This window comes from Henckelia pumila, chromosome 2 (assembly GCF_033568475.1).
Source record: "Henckelia pumila isolate YLH828 chromosome 2, ASM3356847v2, whole genome shotgun sequence".
NCBI lineage: Eukaryota > Viridiplantae > Streptophyta > Magnoliopsida > Lamiales > Gesneriaceae > Henckelia > Henckelia pumila.
In genome coordinates this window covers 149,290,956-149,313,534 of record NC_133121.1, presented here as the reverse complement: position 1 = coordinate 149,313,534, position 22,579 = coordinate 149,290,956, and the positions used below count along the sequence as shown (strand labels likewise).

At 33.3% G+C, this 22,579-nt stretch overlaps 3 protein-coding genes across 5 annotated transcripts; 2 read left to right on the top strand and 1 right to left on the bottom strand.

The window, feature by feature from the left end:
* The first annotated feature begins 355 nt into the window (after window positions 1-355).
* On the top strand, window positions 356-3,401 carry LOC140882364 (large ribosomal subunit protein uL30z). 2 transcript variants are annotated; one of them, XM_073288332.1, is made up of 6 exons: window positions 356-492; window positions 582-800; window positions 1,619-1,719; window positions 1,801-1,938; window positions 2,727-2,829; window positions 2,919-3,401. In XM_073288332.1, the coding sequence occupies exons 2-6, from the start codon at window positions 612-614 to the stop codon at window positions 3,132-3,134; spliced, it is 747 nt and encodes a 248-aa protein (XP_073144433.1). In that variant the 5' UTR covers window positions 356-492; window positions 582-611; the 3' UTR covers window positions 3,135-3,401. The 2 variants fall into 2 exon arrangements, with proteins under 2 accessions (XP_073144433.1, XP_073144432.1); XM_073288331.1 differs by having other exon boundaries at window positions 389-492; window positions 607-800.
* A 491-nt stretch (window positions 3,402-3,892) lies between these two features.
* On the bottom strand, window positions 3,893-5,321 carry LOC140883072 (probable CCR4-associated factor 1 homolog 7). The gene is made up of 2 exons (XM_073289380.1): window positions 5,135-5,321; window positions 3,893-4,971 (listed from the first exon to the last, which is right to left on the bottom strand). Exon 2 carries the CDS (start codon window positions 4,830-4,832, stop codon window positions 4,020-4,022), a length of 813 nt encoding a protein of 270 aa, XP_073145481.1. The 5' UTR covers window positions 4,833-4,971; window positions 5,135-5,321; the 3' UTR covers window positions 3,893-4,019.
* An 11,630-nt stretch (window positions 5,322-16,951) lies between these two features.
* LOC140880599 (serine--tRNA ligase, chloroplastic/mitochondrial) lies at window positions 16,952-21,989 on the top strand. 2 transcript variants are annotated; one of them, XM_073285175.1, is made up of 10 exons: window positions 16,952-17,271; window positions 17,534-17,685; window positions 18,557-18,650; window positions 18,735-18,883; window positions 18,984-19,076; window positions 19,674-19,853; window positions 20,320-20,486; window positions 21,106-21,240; window positions 21,404-21,497; window positions 21,582-21,988. In XM_073285175.1, exons 1-10 carry the CDS (start codon window positions 17,034-17,036, stop codon window positions 21,846-21,848), a joined length of 1,569 nt encoding a protein of 522 aa, XP_073141276.1. In that variant the 5' UTR covers window positions 16,952-17,033; the 3' UTR covers window positions 21,849-21,988. The 2 variants fall into 2 exon arrangements, with proteins under 2 accessions (XP_073141276.1, XP_073141277.1); XM_073285176.1 differs by lacking the exon at window positions 16,952-17,271 and having other exon boundaries at window positions 17,558-17,685; window positions 18,550-18,650; window positions 21,582-21,989.
* The last annotated feature ends 590 nt before the right edge of the window (window positions 21,990-22,579 follow it).

Below are 22,579 nucleotides of genomic sequence, written 5' to 3'. Positions count from 1 at the left end.
AAATATATGTATATATATTAGAATATTCATACATTCGCACGCGTTGTGTGCTTTTGCAGTTTTTTTTAAATTAATTTGATTTATATTAAAATAGGGGTAACTTCATAATTATAAAAAATAATTAGGGGTCATACTGCAATTGAAATTGGTAAAAGGTCAAATGATAAATATCTAAACAAATAAGGATGATTGTACAATTCTTTCAAAAAAAAAAAAAAAGGATGATTGTACAATTAAGAAAACAAAATAGTAAAAAAAAAATTAAAAAGGAAAAAATAAGCCACACGGTACGGGATAAGATGGTATAGATATGTATGGATACGGACTGATCTAGTAACACCTTCGACCCGTTTGAATGGGTTTTAGACCCGGCCCAAATTGGACGAGTTTTTATGAGGGACCGGCATCCCTACCCAAAAATCAAAGGGGTGGTATTAGGGTTTTTGAGCTTCAATTTACTTCACCCTTTTGGTCGCTTCCTCCCGCGTTGGAGTACGTTGCTATTCATTTATTTTTTTCCGATCAAAGATTAATTGTATTTGTACAATCAGTAATGGATTTTGTTTCGATTTGATCTGCAGTATAATTGTTTGAAAATTTATCCAGAAACCATGGCAGCTGAGGAGGCGCCGCCGATGGCTCTGAATTACATTCCGGAAGTGGTATTGAAGAAGAGGAAGAACAATGAGAATTGGGCAATTAGAAGGAAGCTTCAGTTACAAGAGAGGGTTAAGCGGCTCAAGTCGGCCAAGTTTGCTATCAAAAAGCCCGAGCAATTCATCCGTGAATTTCGTGATAAAGTAATCATGCTTGCAATATTCGATTTGTGATTTAGTTTCCGAAATTTTATAACTTTACGAGCTATTTTGACCAGAAACGTAGGTTTGCTTGCTTGTGTGTCTGTGTTTGCTGGTACTTGCTTATTTATGTGGTCGCTCTTACTTGATTTTGTGCGTGTTTGGCTGATGAATGCTATACTACTATACAAGATTTGATTTATGTATTGTTTTTTAGTGTGAGAATCAAAACGAAAACAGCTTATTGGTGTAAAAATATGAACGTATATGTGCTGGAATAACTGTGATTTGAAAATTGTGATTTTCTGTGATATAACAGAATGTCTTGTTTTGTCTCCTGGCCCTACTGGTGGCAATTACCACTGAGAATCTATTTTTGGATGGATAATTATTTGTGGAATAGGACTAGTTTTTTCGATTTTCCTGACAAATAGAACTTACTATAGTTCCAAACCATTGTGCTGATGCATTTGTCATGTATTGGAAACATATGCTCACAGGCTTGTAGTGACTTGGTACTTCATTTTTCTCTCGGTATTACCTGTGACCCTTCAAGAGGTGAATATTGATGGCCTATAGAACTTTTAGAGCTTTAATGTTGTTTTACATTTTTATATTTCAAGTAACAAAATCAAGTGGGTATTTTGCTATAGAAGTACTTCAGTACTTTATTTTATTGTTTATGGGTGTAAAATCCATGAAAGTACTACAGTTACATTTGTCAAGTTTTAAGCTTGTGTATAGGAGTCCGATTACCTGTCCTGAAGTATTTAACAAATGGTAGATTGACAAAAATTGCATATTCATTGCTTTGCATCCAGGAGTTGGACCTTATCCAAATGAAGTGTAGGGGAAGAAGGCAAAGGAGACGGGCACCGGCTACATTTGATTCCAAGCTCTTATTCATCATACGCATTGGGGGGTGAGCTCAAATAGTCTAGCTCTTGCCTCGTATTTTTTTTCATTTGCTGTATCCTTTGCATTTTTAACTTACTATTTTCAGGAAAAATGATATGCATCCACAAACTCGTAAGCTCCTGCATTCTTTGAGATTAAGGAAAATCTTCAGCGGGGTGTTTGTGAAGGCAAATGAAAGACTAATGGAAATCTTACAGAAGGTTGAGCCTTATGTGACCTATGGGTATGTGATGTTTTTTTCTTTACATCAATTCTTACTGCTTTAAGGCTGGTTATTTAGCAAAGCTTTTTTGTGCTTGTTTTTCAAGCACTTTCCTGTTTGGATAGAGTTGTGAAGAATACCTATATGTTGAACTTTTAGAAAAGGAAAGGGCCAGATTTTCTGTTTTAAAAAAAAAAATTCTGATAAAGCCTTTTAAAAACAACGCATGTGCTCTAAGAAATTTTTTTATTCAAACACGCTTGTAATCTAATAATAATACCATGGATTGGCTCTTCTTATCTTGGAACTTTCCAAACTGAGGCTAAATTATCATAATTTTGGCTGGCTTGAATTCTCTGTTTGAGTTCATATTTAGGTTGAGTCTAGTGTTGCATTAAAAACTTGAGCATTGGAACAATGTTTTGTGAGAGATTGTTCATCTATTGGAATTGAATAAGTAAATGAAGTCATTTTCTTAAAAAAGTGACAGTTGACAACCTAGTCAACTTCCTACCCATAGTTTACCTGGAGTTTTAGGGGATGAAAACTAGTTCAACCTATAAAAAAGCGCAAAAGTTTCTCCAGCTAGCTTGCAGTTGGCTATGTTGATGACCAGTTGTCTTCTCAAGGTTAGAAATTGTATCTGTGTTCTGTTCCAATCGCAAAACTTGGATCCAAACAGCCGTTTACTTTTTCGTATGTTCTGATTTGGTTCAGACATGTGAATAACAAAACAGAGAATTATCTGACAATATACTTATTGATAGATTGTGTTCCGAATTTCCGATTTAATGGACTCATGGTTGCAGCTATCCAAATCTCAAGAGTGTGAAGGACTTGATATACAAAAAGGGTGTTGCAAAAGTTGGCAAGCAGAGGATTCCTTTGACGGACAATAACATAGTTGAACAGGTATTGATCTTACTTTGCAAATTCAACGCATGTTTTCCCGTTGGTTTTACCTATTAGATCATAATGTAATTTCTTTCTCCTTCTGACAGGAATTGGGTCAGCATAACATCATATGCATTGAGGATATTGTGGCTGAAATTGCCAATGTTGGCACACATTTTAAGGCAGTCAGCAATTTTCTTCGTCCCTTTGTGTTGAACAATCCAGATAAAGCACTGACCGGTAGGAAGAAACGATTTACGGATGGAGGAGACACTGGAAATCGTGGGGACCTTATAAACGAGTTGCTTGGAAAGATAAATTAGAATAAGAAAATTAGATCTTGTAACGTGCTATACACTTAACTATTACTTTTGCCTTGCCTGAAGGTCCATTATGATCCGTACTTCCTTCTCTGCCGCACGAATGACCTCTTAATTTTATCAATCTTAAGTATGGTATTTGTAATGTTGAACCGGTGGGTGATTTTTTTGTATGTTGGTGGTTGTGCTGCTGCAGAAGTACGCCTTATTCTGATCTCACCCCTTTCCACAGAGAACGAAATATGAACTTTAAAGCTGTCTTTTGCATCCCATGATTTCTTTCCGTAAGCTATACCTTTGGGCCTTATTCTAAGAGTTCATCAAAGTGTTTATTTAAATACGATATTGTATCAAGAATGGCATGAAATGCAGGGCTTCGTTTATCTACCTGCATTAGTAGTGGGTGTTTTTTTGCTTGTACATTCCAAACATCAATCACTTTCTACATCTTATCTTAAGACCACAAAAACATGTTCGAAAGTGCTACACACTGTTGAGACGATAATGAAATTAAATGAACATCTTTTGTGCGGCGGATTCCAAGAAGTCGGCAAGAAAAGATGATTTATGTGCTTCGACGTAGAAACCCGTGTTTTTTTATTCCTACAGCTCAAATGGGAAAATTTTATTTTTTCAAATTTCACCAGCGACTGCTTGGCGTTCGTTCCGAAGGAAAATTAGGTGAATCAATTATTTCAAAACAACCCAAAGAACTCATCAACATGACATTGGTAACATAAAGAAAACACAGAGAATTCAAGAAACCAAAAGGATGAAATTTTTCTTTAATAAACAACCATCACTTCAGAAGTATACAAAAGTGCGCGGCAACATGAATGCCGCCCAAGAAATGCACTCAAATAAAAAAAAAAATACATTTCACTTACTCTATCCACTCTCAACCCCTAAACCATACAACACACCCGAATACTTCTCCATCGAGCCGCTGAAGAAGTTCTCTTTCAACTTCTTGAATGTACAACAGGTAAGCAAGCTATCAGAACCTGCCTGATGACAGACCCCGACTCTGTCCACCTCCAACAACTCCGCCAACTTATTCAACCCACCGTGTAAACTGTTACAAAATTTCATCAAATGTTTGACATCGTAAAGCACGGGAAAGTACACATTGATCAAGGTAAAGAATCCAGCCTGCGTATCAGGCAAGCTCTGGCATGTCAAGAGCTTGATCAAGTACCCAAAATCATACCCACTGTGAAACGTCACCCAGTACACGTTGTCGTTCAATACGATACCAGATGACATTAAATGCTCCCCAAAAAGCTTGGCATCTATACCCTTTTCGTTATTCTTCGCAAAGTCAATACCACTTTGTCGCAACAGTTCGATTGAATCGTTTGCGAAGACATCCTCATTGGGATTGAATTCACGAAAATTGAACTGCCAAATGCAAAACTTGCCACTACTACAAGTGGGCAGATTTCCCTTGTCGTCCGAAAATGTTAGGCCCAGCTGGATTAGCTTCAACAGGTCGACGTTGTCTTTCAATGTCTGGTAGTGGTAGTCACCCGAGTTCTTGAAGTTCCCCACGGGACGAAGAACAATTCCAGGGAACTCGGTGTCCATGGCAATATAAGGATAATCATCGACAATATCACGAATCAATGCCAATTCTTCATCCAAATTGTCGGCCCAAACGTCCCTGATTTGAATCGAATCGCTTTTGGGCAAAAGCGACATCTAGGAAGATCAAAGAAATCCCCACATAAAATCAACAAGAGGTATTCAACTATTCGAATCCAAGGGGCCACCCAAAATCGATTCTTTTGAATATCCCTCAAAACGAATATCTTATAAAGTCACCAATTCGCAACAAAATCTGCGAGAAAACCCCCAAAACGCATAAATCAGCCCCAAATTAAAGGAGATACAAACCATATCGAAATGAATTCGAAATCACAAACCAAATAACGTTTGCTCATAATAATCCAAACCCATTTGAATAAAACAACAAAATGATCAATACAGATAGAAAAAATTACCTTCTCGTCAACAAAATAGGATCCACGAAATATATTAAATTCAAATTCGATCCCCCGTATTCATAACACATACATATACACGGCATAGATTTTGATTTCTCCGGCGTAAATTATTAATACAACTATACAAGAATTAAATATATAGGAGAGGGTGTTAGGGTTTGGACAGGAGGAGATGATAATGAATGTAAGGCGGCTATGGAGTGGGCCAACGTTGAAAAGATCGTTTTCGTTTCGCATTTTCTTTCGAAATATGTGGTTATAAATTATAAATAGATTTTTATTGGAAATTATATATTAAAATTAGATTAAAAATTATTGTGATGGTGATGTGATGATATTTTAATTTTTGATTATGTAATGGATGACATATTTATTTTTGAACATTTCTCAATTGAGGATTTATAAATATACCTCAACATTTGTGAATAAATAACACAAGTTTAGAGAGAATATTTTATAAGTGTTTGGTTTGATATATATTTTGAGTTTTAGATTTTTTAGTTTTTACCATAAATTTTTACTTTTTTACAACACATTATCAGCACGATTGCTCGAAGGTTCTCTATAATTTTCGATTCTCCAAAACACAAAGAGAAGACAAAAATATTTAACAAGTAAATATATTTATTTTATTGTTTATTTATTTGTTGTGTATATATTTAATATATAATATCATGTTATTAACAGACATGATAAAAAAATAACTTTTTTAAAAAAACTTGTTATAAATCCTGGGAGGATGTTAAGACGACATCCCACACTCCCAGTAAGGGATACGACAAGTATAAAAGCTTCTAAGGTTTATAAATAATAACGTGATATGATTATACATTACTGCTTATAAAATTTTATTGTGTAATTATATTTGTATAATTCCATGTTATTATATAAGAGGCTGTCATATTATTAACAAACATGATAAAAAAATAAGTTTTTTAAAAAAACTTGTTATAAATCCTGGGAGGATGTTAAGACGACATCCCACACTCCCAGTAAGGGATACGACAAGTATAAAAGCTTCTAAGGTTTATAAATAATAACGTGATATGATTATACATTACTGCTTATAAAATTTTATTGTGTAATTATATTTGTATAATTCCATGTTATTATATAAGAGGCTGTCTATGACACCGACTTTATAATAACGTGATATGATTATACATTACTGCTTATATAATTTTATTGTCTAATTATATTTGTATAATTTCATGTTATTATATAAGAGGCTTTCTATGACACTGACCTTATAATAACGTGATATGATATATATTTTATTGCGTATATTTAATTATGATTATCATTATATGCATCACATGATTATCACAAATTTTTATTCAACACATACTCGATTTTTTCTTACCCCCAACGGTAACAAACGGCTAGTTTTTGCCCAATAAATATGTTCACTCAAACTCATTTTCAATAACATCAAATTTACTCTTTCTCTCAAAATAATTTCTCCTCGATTTTTCGAAGATGAAGATGATGGCATTTATAAGGCTATTTTTCATAACGACTATGATCATCATGCTCACGAGTCTTGTACTCACCAGCGATTTTCCACCACATACTTTTTCTCTATTTGTACACGGACTTGTAATCTTCGTTATTCCATTATTTTGTATTTTCGTACTAATAGAAATTAACTAATAAAATGCATTGTTATTTTTCTAGTACCATCATGTCAAATTTGGTAAATATTGAATTTGTTGCGCTCGATATCACTGGAAAGAATTATATGTCATGGACTCTCGATGTAGAGATGCATCTTGAGTCATTGGGTCTAAGTGATACCATCAAAGAAAATAATATATCATCCTCACAAGAAAAGGCAAAGTCTATGATTTTCTTACGTAGACATCTTGATGAAGGATTGAAATGTGAGTATCTCACAGAAAAAGACCCAATGATTTTATGGAAAGGGCTGAAAAAAAGATTTGAGCATATAAGGGAAGTTATACTCCCGACCGCCCGTGATGAATGGAATACGTTGAGATTCCAAGACTTTAAAAAAGTCAGTAATTATAATTCTGCGATGTATCGAATATTCTCGCAATTGAAATTTTGTGGGCATGTTGTTACTGAGATAGAAATGATTGAAAAAATATTTTTCACATTCCACGCATCAAATATAACTCTACAACAACAGTATAGAGTGCGTGGATTTTTGAGATATTCTGAACTCATCGCATGTCTTCTTGTGGCAGAAAAGAACAACGAATTGTTAGTAAGAAATCATCAATCCCGACCCACTGGTTCAACGACATTTTCAGAAGCAAATGTCGTAATTAAAAATGAAAACCAAAATCAAAGGCATAGACAATATTTTGGTCGTGGACGAGGTCGAGGAAGTGGGCGTGGACGTGGACGTAAAAATTATCGCGGTCGTGGTCGTGGCCGTGGATATGAAAATAATCGAGATAATTATTTCAATAACTCATCTAAAAAGAATGTTACGAACCATCCACCAAAAAGGCAGCATGAAAATACGAGTGAAAATGAAAATCACTCAAAAAGATCTGAGAGTGTTTGTTATAGATGTGACACTCTAGGACATTGGTCACATATTTGTCGAACCCCTGAGCACCTATGTAAGCTCTATAAAGAATCGACAAAGGGGAAAGGAAAAGAGACCAATTTTATTGAAAATAGTGACCATTTAATTGGTTCAACTAGTTTCAATGATGCAGATTTTTGAATGATTTCAAAGACATTGATTAAAAGATTGGTGGAACTAGATTGTAACAAATTTATATTTTTCATGCATTATTGTATTATAAAGCATGTTATATTTTGCATTTGTATTGTACTTAATTTTTCTTTATTGCATTTTTGTGAAGTTTGATATGGAAAATGCTATGAGCAAACATGGAAATAATATCATGGAAATTTGCATACCGGATAGTGGTACAACGTACACTATTCTGCGAGATGAAAAATATTTCATGGAAATAAAACCAACAAAAACAATGGTGAATACCATATCAGGTCCTGTAGACTTGATTGAAAGTTGTGGTAAAACACAATTTTTGTTACCAAATGGTACAAAATTTTGGATAAATGATGTTTTATATTCACCACAATCGAAAAGAAATTTGTTGAGTTTTAATGACATATATTCTCATGGATATGATACTGAGATGATAACTGATGAAAATCAGAAATATATGTGTCTTACCACATATAAATCAGGAAAGAAATATGTGATTGAAAAATTATCAATGCTCCCTACTGGATTGCATTATACACATATAAGGTCAATCGAATCATATATGGTGGTTAATAATTCTTTAATATTAACCAATTGGCATGATCGATTGGAACATCCTGGTTCAATAATGATGCGAAGAATTATTGAAAATACACATGGTCATCCATTGAAAGACCAGAAGATCTTTCAGAATAATAAGTTTCAGTGTAAAGCATGTTCTCTTGAAAAACTTATTATAAGACCATCACCAGCTAAAATCCAAACAGAATCACTCATATTTCTTGAACGTATTCAGGGTGATATTTGTGGGCCAATTCATACACCATGTGGACCATTTCAATATTTTATGGTATTGATCGATGCCTCCAGCAGATGGTCACATGTATGCTTATTGTCAACTCGGAATGTGGCATTTGCAAGATTAATGGCTCAAATAATAAAATTATGAAATCAATTTCCCGATTATACAATCAAGAAAATAAGACTTGATAATGCTGGAGAATTTACTTCTCAAACTTTCAATGACTATTGTATGTCAATGGGAATTATTGTTGAACATCATGTTGCTCATGTTCATACACAGAATGGATTAGTTGAATCATTGATTAAACGTCTACAACTGATTGCTAGACCAATGATTATGAGAACAAAACTCCCTATTTCTATATGGGGACATGCAATTTTACATGCTGCGATATTAATTCGCATCAGACCAAGTGCATATCATAAATTCTCCACATTGCAACTTGCATTTGGTAAATAACCAAATATTTCTCATCTGAGAATTTTTGGATGTATGGTGTATGTGCCTATTGCACCATCTCAACGATTAAAAATGGGTCCTCAAAGAAAAATCGGTATTTATATCGGTTATGATAGCCCATCAATCATTCGATATCTTGAGCCTCAGACAGACGATGTGTTTATTGCACCACCTCAACGATCAAAAATGGGTCCTCAAATAAAAAAAAGGTATTTATATCGGTTATGATAGTCCATCAATCATTCGATATCTTGAGCCTCAGACAGGCGATGTGTTTACAGCACGCTTTGCTGATTGTCATTTTAATGAAGAAATCTTTTCAATGTTAGGGGGAGAAAAGAAACACATCGAAAAGAAAATCACATGGTATGTACCATCATTGTTACATTTGGATCCAAAGACCAAACAATGTGAGAAAGATGTACAACAAATTGTGCACTTGCAAAGAATTGCAAATAAAATGCCAGATGCATTTGCAGACACAAAAGGGGTAACAAAATCATATATACATGTTGTAAATGCCCCTGCTCGAATTGAAATTTCAAAGAAACAAATTGAAGACACTCATGATGTTATAAAACGCTTGAAGCGTGGAAGGCCAGTCGGTTCCGAGGATAAAAATCCTTGGAAAAGAAAAGGCATAGAAAAACACGATGATCATAAAATAGAAAATAGTGTTCCAGAAGAAACACCTAATAATGAAAATATTCTGTCAGAACCACAAACTGACGAGAATCTTGAAATCTCTATCAATTATATTAATACTGGAAAAATATGGAACCGAAAAGATATAGAAGATATTGATGAGATATTTTCTTATAATGTGGCATGTGACCTCATAAATAAAAATGAGGATCATGAACCAAAATCTTTTGGTGAATGCAAAACTCGTCATGATTGGGCCAAATGGAAAGATGTCATCCAGGTTAAATTGGATTCGCTAAATAAACGTAATGTTTTTGGACTTATAGTCCTCACACCTAAAGGTGTAAAACCTGTTGGATACAGATGAGTTTTTATTCGAAAGCGAAATGAGAAAAATGAAATAGCAAGATATAAAGCTAGACTTGTTGCACAAGATTTTTCTCAAAAGCATGAAATTGATTATGAAGAAACGTATTCTCCTGTTATGGATGCAATTACGTTTCGATATTTGATTAGTTTGGTCGTGTCTGAAAATTTGAAAATGTGTCTTATGAATGTTGTTATAGCTTACTTATACGGATCACTTGATAGTGATATATACATGAAAATCCCTGAAGGATTTAAGATGTCTGAAGCATAAAGTTCAAAACCCAGAGAATTTTATTCTGTAAAATTGAAAAGATCATTATATGGGTTGAAGCAATCCGGCCGAATGTGGTATAATCGGCTAAGTGAGCACTTGATGAAAAAGAGATTTGTAAATGATCCAATATGCCCTTGTGTTTTCATCAAGAAAACAACATCCGGATGTGTAATTATTGCTGTATATGTTGATGATTTAAATATCATTGGAACGAATAAAGAAATTCAAGAAGTTATGATGTACTTGAAAGAAGAATTCGAAATGAAGGATCTTGGAAAAACCAAGTATTGCTTGGGTTTGCAAATTGAACAAAAAGAATGTGAAATTTTTGTTCACCAGGCAAATTATACAGAAATATCCTTAAACGTTTTAATATGGATAAATCAAATCCATTAAGTACTCCAATGATTGTAAGATCATTAAACATAGAAAAGGATCCATTCCGTCCATGTGAAGATGATGAAGTTATTCTTGGTCCAGAAGTACCATATCTAAGTGCCATTGGTGCCCTTATGTATCTTGCAAATTGCACTAGACCTGATATATCTTTTGCTGTAAATTTATTAGCAAGATTCAGTTCATATCCAACAAAAAGGCACTGGAATGAAATTAAACATATATTCCGATATCTACGAGGAACGACAGATTTGGGACTTTTGTACTCAAAAGACACCAATCAAAGTATCATTGGTTATGCTGATGCTGGATATTTATCTGATCCACATAAGGCACGTTCCCAAACCGGATATGTATTTACTCGTGGAGGCACATCAATTTCTTGACGTTCAAAGAAACAAAAACTAGTAACAACTTCATCAAATCACGCCGAGATTATTGCACTACATGAAGCAAGTCGTGAATGTGTTTGGCTAAAATCAAAGACACAACATATCCAAACTTCTTGTGGATTATCAGTAAACAAGAATCCTGTGACACTGTATAAAGATAATGTTGCATGTATTGCTCAAATAAAAGAAGGATACATCAAAGTGATAAACCAAACATATCCCCCCAAAGTTCTTTGCCTACACTCAAGAGCTTGAGAAGAATAAAGATATTGATATCTGTTATATTCAATCAAGTGAGAACTCATCAGATCTCTTCACAAAGGCGCTTCCTACGGCAATATTCAGAAGGCATATATATAATATTGGGATGCGAAATCTACAGCGTATGTGAAGAATCGATCGTATTAACATGAGGGGGAGTTTACGTGGCTGCACTTTTTTTTTCCTTGCTATGGTTTTTATCCCACTGGGTTTTTCCTAGTAAGGTTTTTAACGAGACAGTATACAAACACGTAATATCACGATCATCATCACAAGGAGGAGTATTGAAAATTATATATTAAAATTAGATTGAAAATTATTGTGATGGTGATGTGATGATATTTTAATTTTTGATTATGTAATGGATGACATATTTATTTTTGGACATTTTTCAATTGAGGATCTATAAATAGACCTCAACATTTGTGAAGAAATAACACAAGTTTAGAGAAAAGATTTTATAAGTTTTTGGTTTGATATATATTTTGAGTTTTAAAGTTTTTAGTTTTTACCATAAATTTTTACTTTTCACAACAATTTTCAATTTTTTTCTCCTTTTTATATCTTTTTTTAGGAACCTATGTTTGATTATTACAACAATAATTTAACTCTAAATTTCTTTATTTTTTTTTGAGAGTCTGCTATTATCATTATAATTATATTACTATTTTATAAAGAATTATTTATTATTATATTATTTTAATATAATATAAAATATCTGTGTTGGAATGAGGTATTGATTGGCTAATGCTAGATAATTATGTATGTAGTTATTATCGTGTCTAATATCTTACTATATTATTAAATAAGAACACCATTTAGTAACTTAATTAAACTTGATTTGGTAAAGTCAAAGACAAAATATCTAAAATGAGGTATTGATTGACTAATGCTTGATAATTATGTACGTGGTTATCGTGTTTGATATTTTACTATATTATTAAATAAGAATACCGCTTAGTAACCAAATTAAAATTGATTTGGTGAAATCAAAGACGAAACATTTAAAATACTTTTAAAAAAACAAAATTTCTATCTCTATTTTAAACTTTATGAGTCCATGAATTTCTCAATTTTTTGTGTCTAATTTAATTTTAAATTTAAATATGTTAGAAATAAAAATATAACAACAACAAAATAATAATAAATAAATAAATGTTTATTTATTTTTAACAACACATGCATTGTGTGTGGGTGCGACTAGTTTTGTAAAAATCTATGATGCCTTTAATTTGTTTCAGTGTGATTCCAATGGGACGATTTATACTTAATATCACAAATTTTATTTAAAAAAACAGAACTCAATACTTATAATTTATATGAATTTGGAATCCTATTTTAGGTTCGATATTTCCTTTGATGCACACATGTTTTTGACATAAAAATAAAAAGTTGTTATGGTTAGGATCGAGTTGGAAAACTGTAAAATTGATCTGTCATATAGTTATTTCATTCACAGTCGCCTACGTTTTTTTTAATCTGTTTTCTTTCTTACTTATTTTTGCTTAAACATTGAGCTCAATATTATTCTCTACGTATTTAGTTTAGAAAAATATGAGCATCCGTGACTTGTGCATGTATTTATATACGTATGAATTAAATTACATGCGCAGCAAAAGCCTTCATTTGAGCTGTCTGGAAAGCTTGCCTTAGATCAAGCTTAATTAGATAATCACTAGTGCTTTCCTTCAACTGGTAAATTTATTCACCTAGACTAGAAAACAAAATTTAACTATGCCAACTGCACAGCTTGATTTGTGAATATATATTCGCTGATCTTTTCAATGCTGAATTCAACTTTTGAGGTGGAAAAACGTGTGTCCAGCAAGATTGAATATTGTGAAACGAGGGTTCCAAGTTTATCAAGATTAGTTTATAGCTCTATTTTCTAGTATGTATTGAATTAGAATTCGAATTTGAGTGATTTGTAATACTGGAAAATTGTATAATAAATTTTATTTTCGAAATTTTAAATTTGATTGATTTATAATATTGATAATTTGTATATTAAATTTATTTTTTTTGTTTTTTATTTGAAATTTGAACAAAGACAACGGATTTTCACCGTTTTCGTATGTAGTGTAAAACTGTTGTTGAAGACTCTGTTGTTTAAAAGACACGCTCAAAGGCAAGGAATTTTAATTCAAACGACAACGTGAAAAATCGTTGCCGTAGGCTCATAATGACAACAAATTTAAAACTGTTATTGTTGGGCGTGCTTTTAACAACACCATCAATTACAACTGTTTTAAACCCTCATACGACAACGGATCGTTGTCGTTCGTCGTTTTTCTCGTAGTGTCATCTTTTATTAGCCCTTAGATGTTTTTTATTTATCAAAGTGACATTAATTTTGTGACATTTAGTTTCATTTTATTTACGAAAATATCACTTATACATGTAAAATTAATGTATTTGTGCATCATAGTGACTATTTATTTACGAAACACTATATATTTTTTATATTTTTTAATTTTACAACTTATTTTTTCTCTTTCTGTTTTTTTTCTTTAAAAAACTGATTTTACAAGAATACAATGAGTGCACGGGAATACTAGTATATATATATAATATATAACAAAGTGAAGAATCACATAGTTAAATAGTTATTTTACAGATTTTAAGACGACTTGTTTTTCTTCAAGGATCGCATGTTAAGAAATAATGAGAATTAAATCTTGATTTCTCTAAATCAAAAGTTCTATCTACAAAGACTACAATGACCAAGAAAAAAGCTATACTTGCATCTTCAAAACAACCTTCTAAAAATAATTAATATAGTTATTTACGAAAACACGATTTCAAGACACATAATAATAGTTTTCATTACTCTCTGTCAAGACTAGTACGAACTTTACACTCCAAGTATAACGTCTCAATTTCTTATTGGAGTGTTACTCAAACATACATACTTAAAAATATAATTAGGGTGAAACTAAAAACTTTGCGAAAACATCATCTTTTTTATTAAATAGTCGAATTTAAATGTGCACGAAATAATGGAATAACATTCAAAAGACTTGGCCAATTTGGCCAACAAAAGAATTAATAAAGCTTGTTTTTCCTCTCATCAACATAAAATTATTTGAACAACTTTCATTCATAAATCTCGCACTCATGCATCGCCCGCTTGACCGACCTCTGCTTCCTCTTCATGTCCACCAACGTAATCATCAATGAATGCATCAACATCATCGTTACCTACGCCATTCAAATATAGTGAGTTTAAAAACTCAGCAAGAAAATGCATAAAACGATTTTTTGAAACTTAATAGAAGAAAAACATCATCATAGTTTTTCATGCAAAACTTAATATAAATGCATCTTGATAAAATCATAACATAAAACATTTAAGGGGTGATGAAGTATGTGAATTGTGGTAACCGTCATAATGAGTAATTTATAGGTTCTTGTTGTACAACAAGCATATGGAATTACGTCCGTAACTTTCATTTTTTGGATATCCGCTTCGAAACTCATCCCGAAGTGCATACCCCATATAACCATCCTGTGAGCCATGTTTGGATAGCCGCTTCGGAGCTCATCCCGAAGTGCATACCCAGTATAATCACCACAAGACGAATAAATCATCAAAATATTTTCTATGTACTGTATCATATCATCTCATATCATCTAAAACCATGCTCATACAAATTTTCGTGATGCTAATATGCTTACTAGCTTCAAAACATTTCATAAGAAAGTAACTTTCGTGAGAAAATCACACGTGCAATACATGACTTAACCGATCCACGTGAGGCATTCCGTCCATCCCGAACATTGAAAACTTAAAAAAAATTCATGAACATTCTAAAAAAATGATTAAAATACCAAAACATGATTTTTAGGACCCAAAACACGTAAAATGGGGTGGGGATCCCCAGCCCTATGCGCGGGCGCGCTGCAACTTCGCCTCTAAATCTTCTCTTTTCTGACCTTTTTCAATCCTAAATATTTTGGAGCGTATTCCCATTAAAATACCATCCAACACCATAAAAACTTCAAAAGATTTGAACCAAAAACGCTCAACCATAAAAAGATTTGAACCATGAATCCCTTTTATCTGTTCAACCGAAACTTCTGATTTCTTGCTTCAAAATCACATAAACATTGATGAACTTGAACTGAAAACATCATGAATGCTTCACGTATCGCAATTAAGCAACATACTCATGAATTTTCAAGAATTATGCATAGATCATCAATCATTCACATAGGTTTTTATCTTAATATATATATATATATATATATATATTTGAATGAGTTTCAAAATAGTAAATACTTGTCTGATTGATTTGATTGGAATTAACCTGGATGAAGAGATGATCTAGTCTTGAGAGTGAAGAACTCTAGCCTTGGATCGCAGTGTTGGAACATGACGTTTTTGAGAGGAGAAATGGAGCGTTTAAATGAGAATTAAGAATAAAAATTTGAACGCTTGAAAGCTTTGTGACTAATGGGCTCCCAACCCCACTAATTACAATTAAAAGTTTTAAAAACTTTAACTCTCCCCACATTAATAAAAATACAATGCATCCACCCAAACTTAATTTAAATAAAAAAATATTTTCTTAACTCGTTTCAAGGCTAGACTCGTCCCTACGACCCAACTTAAATACCAACCTGAAACTTAAAAAATCTTCATATCACATAAAATTTCAGGCATTCAAATAAATCACATAATTAAACATAACAATTAAATATTTTAAATATCATGCATTAAATTAAATAATTTAATTAATTTATCGTGATTAAGATAATGGACTTTTTGAACCTTATACCAAGTTTGGATGATAAATAAGCATGTTTAGATTTCTCAAGAGCCTTTGTGAATATGTACACTAGTTGTTCATTTGTATGAGCACACAATGTCTTTAGTAGCATTTTTTTGAATCTTTCCCTGAACAAAATAACAATCTATTTCAATATGTTTGAACTCACGATAAATTTGATTCACGATTATGTGATTTGTTGTCTTGTTGTCAAAAAACAAGGTCGCTGAATATGAAAGCTTCATCCCCATATCCTTTTAACACTCTAACAATATATTTAATTTCAAGTGTCGTAACAGATATCGCTATATATTATTCTACTTACAACGATCGAATACAATGCTATTTTTTTTTTGCTTTATAAGTTACTAAAAACACCCCCAACTTTTATATAATAACATGTATCTAATACAATGTTAAGATCTAAGAAAATTGAGACACATACAACTTAGAAATAATTGCCTAAACTAATATCGTCATTTATATAACAACGTTTCAAGACACAAGATACTAATAATCAATACCAACTTGTTAAATACCAACTTGTTAAACATTAGTAAAATGAATTATTTTTATACAACTTTGTTTTTATGTAGTCACACTTTTATGTGATAATATAATATTAATTTTAGAAGAAATTTTTTTATTTTAGAAGATATTATTTCAATCAATGTAAGAAATGTTTTTTTCTTTTTAAATCTGAAATTTTATATGGGAAAACACGATGGTTTATCAAGATTTCACAGCCTTAATAGTTGATCCTCTTGAAGAAGAAAACAAATGAAGGCAGAGAAATAAGGAGAGGCATCAATGGGGCTGCAATCTTGTGCGTTCAAATTATATCCATTTTCCCTCTCTCATTCTCCCCAAATTGCCAAATTCTTGATCCCTCACCGCTTCCGGCGGCGTCCATTTCCGCTCCACTCTATACCACGAGCCTACGCCTACGCCTCCGCCTCCGCCTCCGCCTCCGCCTCCGCCTCCGCCTCCGCCGCTCCTCAACTAGCTGCTAAAGCATCCGATGTCTCCAGCCCAGATGATTTCAAGGGTGAATTTCCTTTCGTCCAACTCTGCCAACTAGTTTGTTCTCTGTTAATTCTGCTGTCTTTTAGTTGTTTCTTTAGTTATATTCAAAGATATCTAGTTTCCTGTTTTATATTTTGATTTTTATTGAATACTGGGTTCCAGTGATCTTATTCAGCTCAGAACTGTAGTTTTCTTGAGTTTCATGTGTATTCACAGCAATTTGTATGTCTGGTGTTTTCTATTTATTTTTGCATTTTTTGATCTTGGGTCGTCCCGATTAATAGAAGTGAAGGCGTCTCAATGGAAAGCGGCAATTGATTACAAGTGGATGCGGGAGAACAAGGAGGCAGTTGCGGCCAATATCAAGAATCGCAACTCAAAAGCTAATCTTGATCTTGTTCTTCAGCTTTATGATAGTTTATTGAATGCTCAAAAGGTCAAGTTTCTATTTTTCATTCTTCCTGGAAATTTCAATTGTTAACTTTGTCTTAACAATATCTGTGCCAGCTATTCATGTTTCCCCACTTGCTTCTAGGTGTTTATTCGTAGAATGAACGCTCTGGAGGATGTACTTAACTTTATAAAATTTGAATTTCATTTGAACTTATAGCCACAGAAACTTGTCCGATTCATGTGAATGGCAAATAGATACAACCCAAAAAAGTAAATATTTCAGTGTTTTCACCTGTACAAAGATTACAAATTTACACATGTTAAGCAGTAATCATATGCAATGTGATGATGATTGTCGATTTTCTTAAGCTTAGATTTGGTTTAAATTTTCCTTTTTACACCCTAAGAAATGCATGCACCTGTTGTTTTTTGTATTTAAATGCTATCAATTTTTAATTAGCTGAAATACTCTACTCTTTCCATAGACCTGCATTTTCCACAACTTTTATGTGTTGTTACTTGTTCCTCTGTGAATGTCATTGCAGTACTGATATATGATCCTGTCCAGTTCCACGCGTGCCTGAATGATTTTCTTTTTGTTATATTGGCTGCTAAATGTCAAAGTAATATGAAGCGTTCGATTTTTCATGCATTCACCGCCAATCAGAAATTTATAAACTATATCTTGCAATATGAAGATGATGATAGATTTCACATTCTTCATAAGTCATTGCATGTCACTTATTCTCTGACGCCTATGGTGGATAAATAATTAAAAAATCCAATTTTTTTGACTTTTAGAATGACCTATGCCACATGTGGTTTAATAAACAACTATTTTAAAAAACTGGATAATTAGCTTGTGAATTGTGATAGATTAGTTTCTTTAGCTAATTGTTGCTCACAGATAGCAGGAAGTCGAAAGACTTCGTGCTGAGAGAAATGCAGTTGCAAACAAGATGAAAGGAAAGCTGGAGCCTGCAGAACGTCAGAAACTCATAGAAGAAGGTAACAAAACCTGTTACATTGCTATTGTATTTGAAATACTGGGTTCTAGGATTCCGTTTATTCATTCTATGCATGTTTATCCAGGTAAGAATCTCAAGGAAGGGCTTGTTTCCCTGGAAGAAGACCTTCTTAAACTTACAGATGAGCTTCAGCAGGAAGCACAATGTGTGCCAAATATGACACATCCAGACGTCCCATTAGGAGGAGAAGATTGCTCTACTGTGAGAAAAGTGGTAATTTTTCATGCGCTTGGTATTTCTTCTGCAGTAATAGCTCTACCTCTCCTGTTCCACTTCCTCTCTATTTACTAACTTTATCATTTCATGTTTGCAGGTCAGTCAACCTCGTGAGTTTAGCTTCCCTGTCAAGGATCATGTCCAGCTTGGAAAAGACTTGGACTTATTTGATTTTGATGCTGCCGCGGAGGTAACCTCTTTAATTATGTAGTTCAAAATTTCAAATATGAAGCTGATTCGCTAGTTGCTTAGGTGCCAAGTTGGTGGGTGTCAGCTAATTATCTCAAAGCTGATTCCCTTCATTAAATTATTAATTTTGTGGGTTAACTTCTCACAAGATGCTGGACTACTTGGTGAATAAAATAATGATAAATAATCTAAACCTAGAGTAAAGAGTTTGCTCGTGGAAGGTACTAGAGGTCTATGAGCTCTTAAAAGATGCTTATGTAACAGAAGTTTAAAATGAAAGGCCTTAGTAAGGAGTTACATGAAATAAAAATATATTTTTTTAACTGTCGTATGAAGTCTTCGGTTGAATAATAAATTCCCCTGCTCATTCAATAGATCCATCCTTGATTTGTCCTGCGTCAGTCTGCCTCTATCTGTTAATACATATGGCTCAATATAGCTCTCTGTGAACCTTCAGGTCTTACTTGAAACTTTTAGTTTTAATCATTGAAATCCAGACTACATCTGCTGGTTCCATGGTGGTTTTCCTACTTTCAAGTTAATATGACCCTATGCTTGTGGTTCATCTATGCTTCGTGTATTGTCGGATCTTTTACAGGTAAGTGGTTCAAAGTTTTATTACTTGAAGAATGAAGCAGTTATGCTTGAGATGGGCCTTGTGAACTGGGCAGTATCAGAAGTCATGAAAAGAGGCTTTATACCTCTCACCACACCAGAAATTGTCCGATCTTCTGTTGTAGAGAAATGTGGTTTCCAGCCCAGAGGAACAAACACTCAGGTGCCAATTCTTGCAATAGAACTCTAGTCTTCGTATTGCGCAATATATGAGTCTTCACCACCTTTACATAGTCCGGATATCTTTTTTCCCCCAAAAACTATTGTACAATCTACTGCCATGCATATCATAGCATCTTTTAATGTAATAAAATATATTTGAGAACCACAACGGCCTTTACAAATTTGCTGATATAGTTAATAATGTAAAGGCTCTCACTTGGTCTTAAAGTTAGTTCACAAGCCTCGTCTGTGTTGTATTATAATACCCGTTTATGGTTTGATGGCCATCACAGGAATCATGAGAGTGTGAACTCTCAACCAGATTGCTGAAATGTGATGACCCTTTTTTCAATTAATCTTTGGTTGATTTTCAGTTAATCAGTATGTAAAAGATGTTTGAAATACGAAAGTTCAGATTGATCTACATTGTTTTGGTTTTTATGGATATGTGCGACCAACTCTTGCAGGTTTATTCAATTGAGGGTAGTGATCAATGCCTCATAGGTACTGCAGAGATTCCAGTGGGAGCAATCCATATGGACTCCATTCTTTCAGAGGTATCATTGCCTTTAAAGTATGTAGCTTTCTCTCATTGCTTTCGCACAGAAGCTGGTGCTGCAGGTGCTGCAACAAGGTAAAGCTTTTGCTTAAGTTATTTGATTATATATTCTGTGGTGCTGTATTGATCTTTTTAAGCTTTGTTTCTTTTCCATCTTGATTTTTCTCTGTCCTTCCCTCTTTTCATAGGCTTTAGCTTTCATGGTCATTTGGTACATTAATAGAAAATATTCATCACTGTTTGCTTTCTCCTGTCCATGTTTTAATTAGTTTTTATTCTTAACTTAGATTGAAGCATTAGATTTATCTACGCTCAATATTTGTCCAATCTGTGAACCTGCTTTTGTGAGACTCGGTGCTATATTAGATGGATTCCTTTTGAATTAATTTGAGGAAATGGAAGTGTTGGGCTATGCCAAATTAAGCAAAGTGCCTGAATTAATCTGGAAATAATATAAAAAATACTACCGGATGAACTTGAAGGAGGTCATGATAATCAACACTTTAGTACATGCATTTGCTTTTCTCATCACATGTTTTTTTCACGTTAAAAGTCTCTGAAATTGCAGCCAGCCATAGTTAAGTCATAATTGAAATCCTTTAGTTCTTGCCACTTGTAAAACTATACAGACAGGACGTTCTGGGTAATCACTATCTTCTTCTCCTTGCATCTTTTGGTGACAATTGGGTTTCAGGGGCCTTTACCGTGTTCACCAGTTTAGCAAGGTGGAGATGTTCATCTTATGCAGGCCAGAGGATAGTGATTCCTTTCATCAACAGCTTATTCAAATTGAAGAAGAGCTCTTCTCGTCACTAGGACTACATTTTAAGTGCGTATCCAACTTTCTTTCATTTAAATGCATTGACAAGAAAAAGGCACTAATAAAAAGCGAAAACAAACGACTGTTGGTTTTGTTTCTTGCTTAACTTGTGTAGCTGTTTTCCCTCTTTACAAAATTAGTGACTTTTCTGCTAATGGTGCTATTTTACCAGAACTATGGACATGTCAACCGAGGATCTAGGTGCACCAGCTTATCGTAAGTTTGATATTGAAGCCTGGATGCCTGGATTGGGACGGTATGGCGAGGTACAATCCCATATTTGGACTGCTCCTGCCTATTTAGCTGAATATTGACCATTTCTTGATCAATATATTCTACTCATTGAACAGATATCAAGTGCCTCCAACTGTACAGACTACCAGAGCAGACGACTAGGCATTCGCTATCGTCCTGACTCTTCTACTCCTTCGAAAAAGGGTCCAACACAGTTTGTCCATACACTAAATGCCACAGCATGTGCAGTTCCTAGAATGATCGTATGCTTGCTCGAAAATTACCAGCAAGAGGATGGGTCTGTCATTATACCCGAGTCGTTGAGGCCGTTCATGGGAAATCTTGAGATAATTGGTTCTAAATACAAACAGCAGTTGGTTTAAAATTCAAAAGGCTATTCTTTTTTGCTCCTGATATTTGAAAATTTTGTGCTATATGTATTTATTTCAATGTTGATTATTGATTAGGCTTCTGAAGCTGTTAAGACGAATTTATTATTTTTTCAATGAAAAATAGTTGATTAAAAATATTAAAGAATAAAATTGATATATAAAGATTTGAAAAGATGACGATGATAAATAAAATTTTGAATTGTTTAATCAGAACCGTTGTGTGATTAAAGTGGCAATATAAAGCGTGTTTGATATGTGGGATCTTGTTTCTTTCAAGTTGAATGTGGGAGCCAATTAAAGCTAAGTTGAAATTGTAGGAAACTTGAGGGAAGAGCCTGGAGAGGAAATGCTACTTTTCCCGCCAACTACACCTTTTCCTTTTGTCTATATTTATATATAATTATTATTGGGTTATTAAACATGAGAAATGCTACATGTATACATTGAGTTGGATTATACATTACACATAAAATTACAAAATTATCATTCTATTTTAATTGAAAAAACTATTTCCAAAATACAATAAAAATATTTATATAATTTTAAGTGCAACGTGTAACCCAACGTGTAATTTTTTGTGTACATGTAGCATCATCCAATTAACATATATTGAAAGATTATGTTAGGCTTATGGCTTTTTTACAAAATATATATTTTTACAAATTTGATAAAGCTATGATTTTTTTTTAAAATTAAACGATAGAGTACGGAGTATAAAAATT

Bases quoted from the DNA above. Each gene is read 5' to 3' on its own strand.
- LOC140882364 (XM_073288331.1), top strand. From the start codon at position 393: ATGAGGGACCGGCATCCCTACCCAAAAATCAAAGGGGTGGTATTAGGG. The intron at 493-606 runs GTACGTTGCTAT...AAATTTATCCAG, and splicing joins TCGCTTCCTCCCGCGTTGGA to AAACCATGGCAGCTGAGGAG. The intron at 1,939-2,726 runs GTATGTGATGTT...TCATGGTTGCAG, and splicing joins GAGCCTTATGTGACCTATGG to CTATCCAAATCTCAAGAGTG.
- LOC140883072 (XM_073289380.1), bottom strand. From the start codon at position 4,832: ATGTCGCTTTTGCCCAAAAGCGATTCGATTCAAATCAGGGACGTTTGG.
- LOC140880599 (XM_073285175.1), top strand. From the start codon at position 17,034: ATGGGGCTGCAATCTTGTGCGTTCAAATTATATCCATTTTCCCTCTCT. The intron at 18,884-18,983 runs GTAATTTTTCAT...TCATGTTTGCAG, and splicing joins GCTCTACTGTGAGAAAAGTG to GTCAGTCAACCTCGTGAGTT. The intron at 19,854-20,319 runs GTGCCAATTCTT...CAACTCTTGCAG, and splicing joins CCAGAGGAACAAACACTCAG to GTTTATTCAATTGAGGGTAG.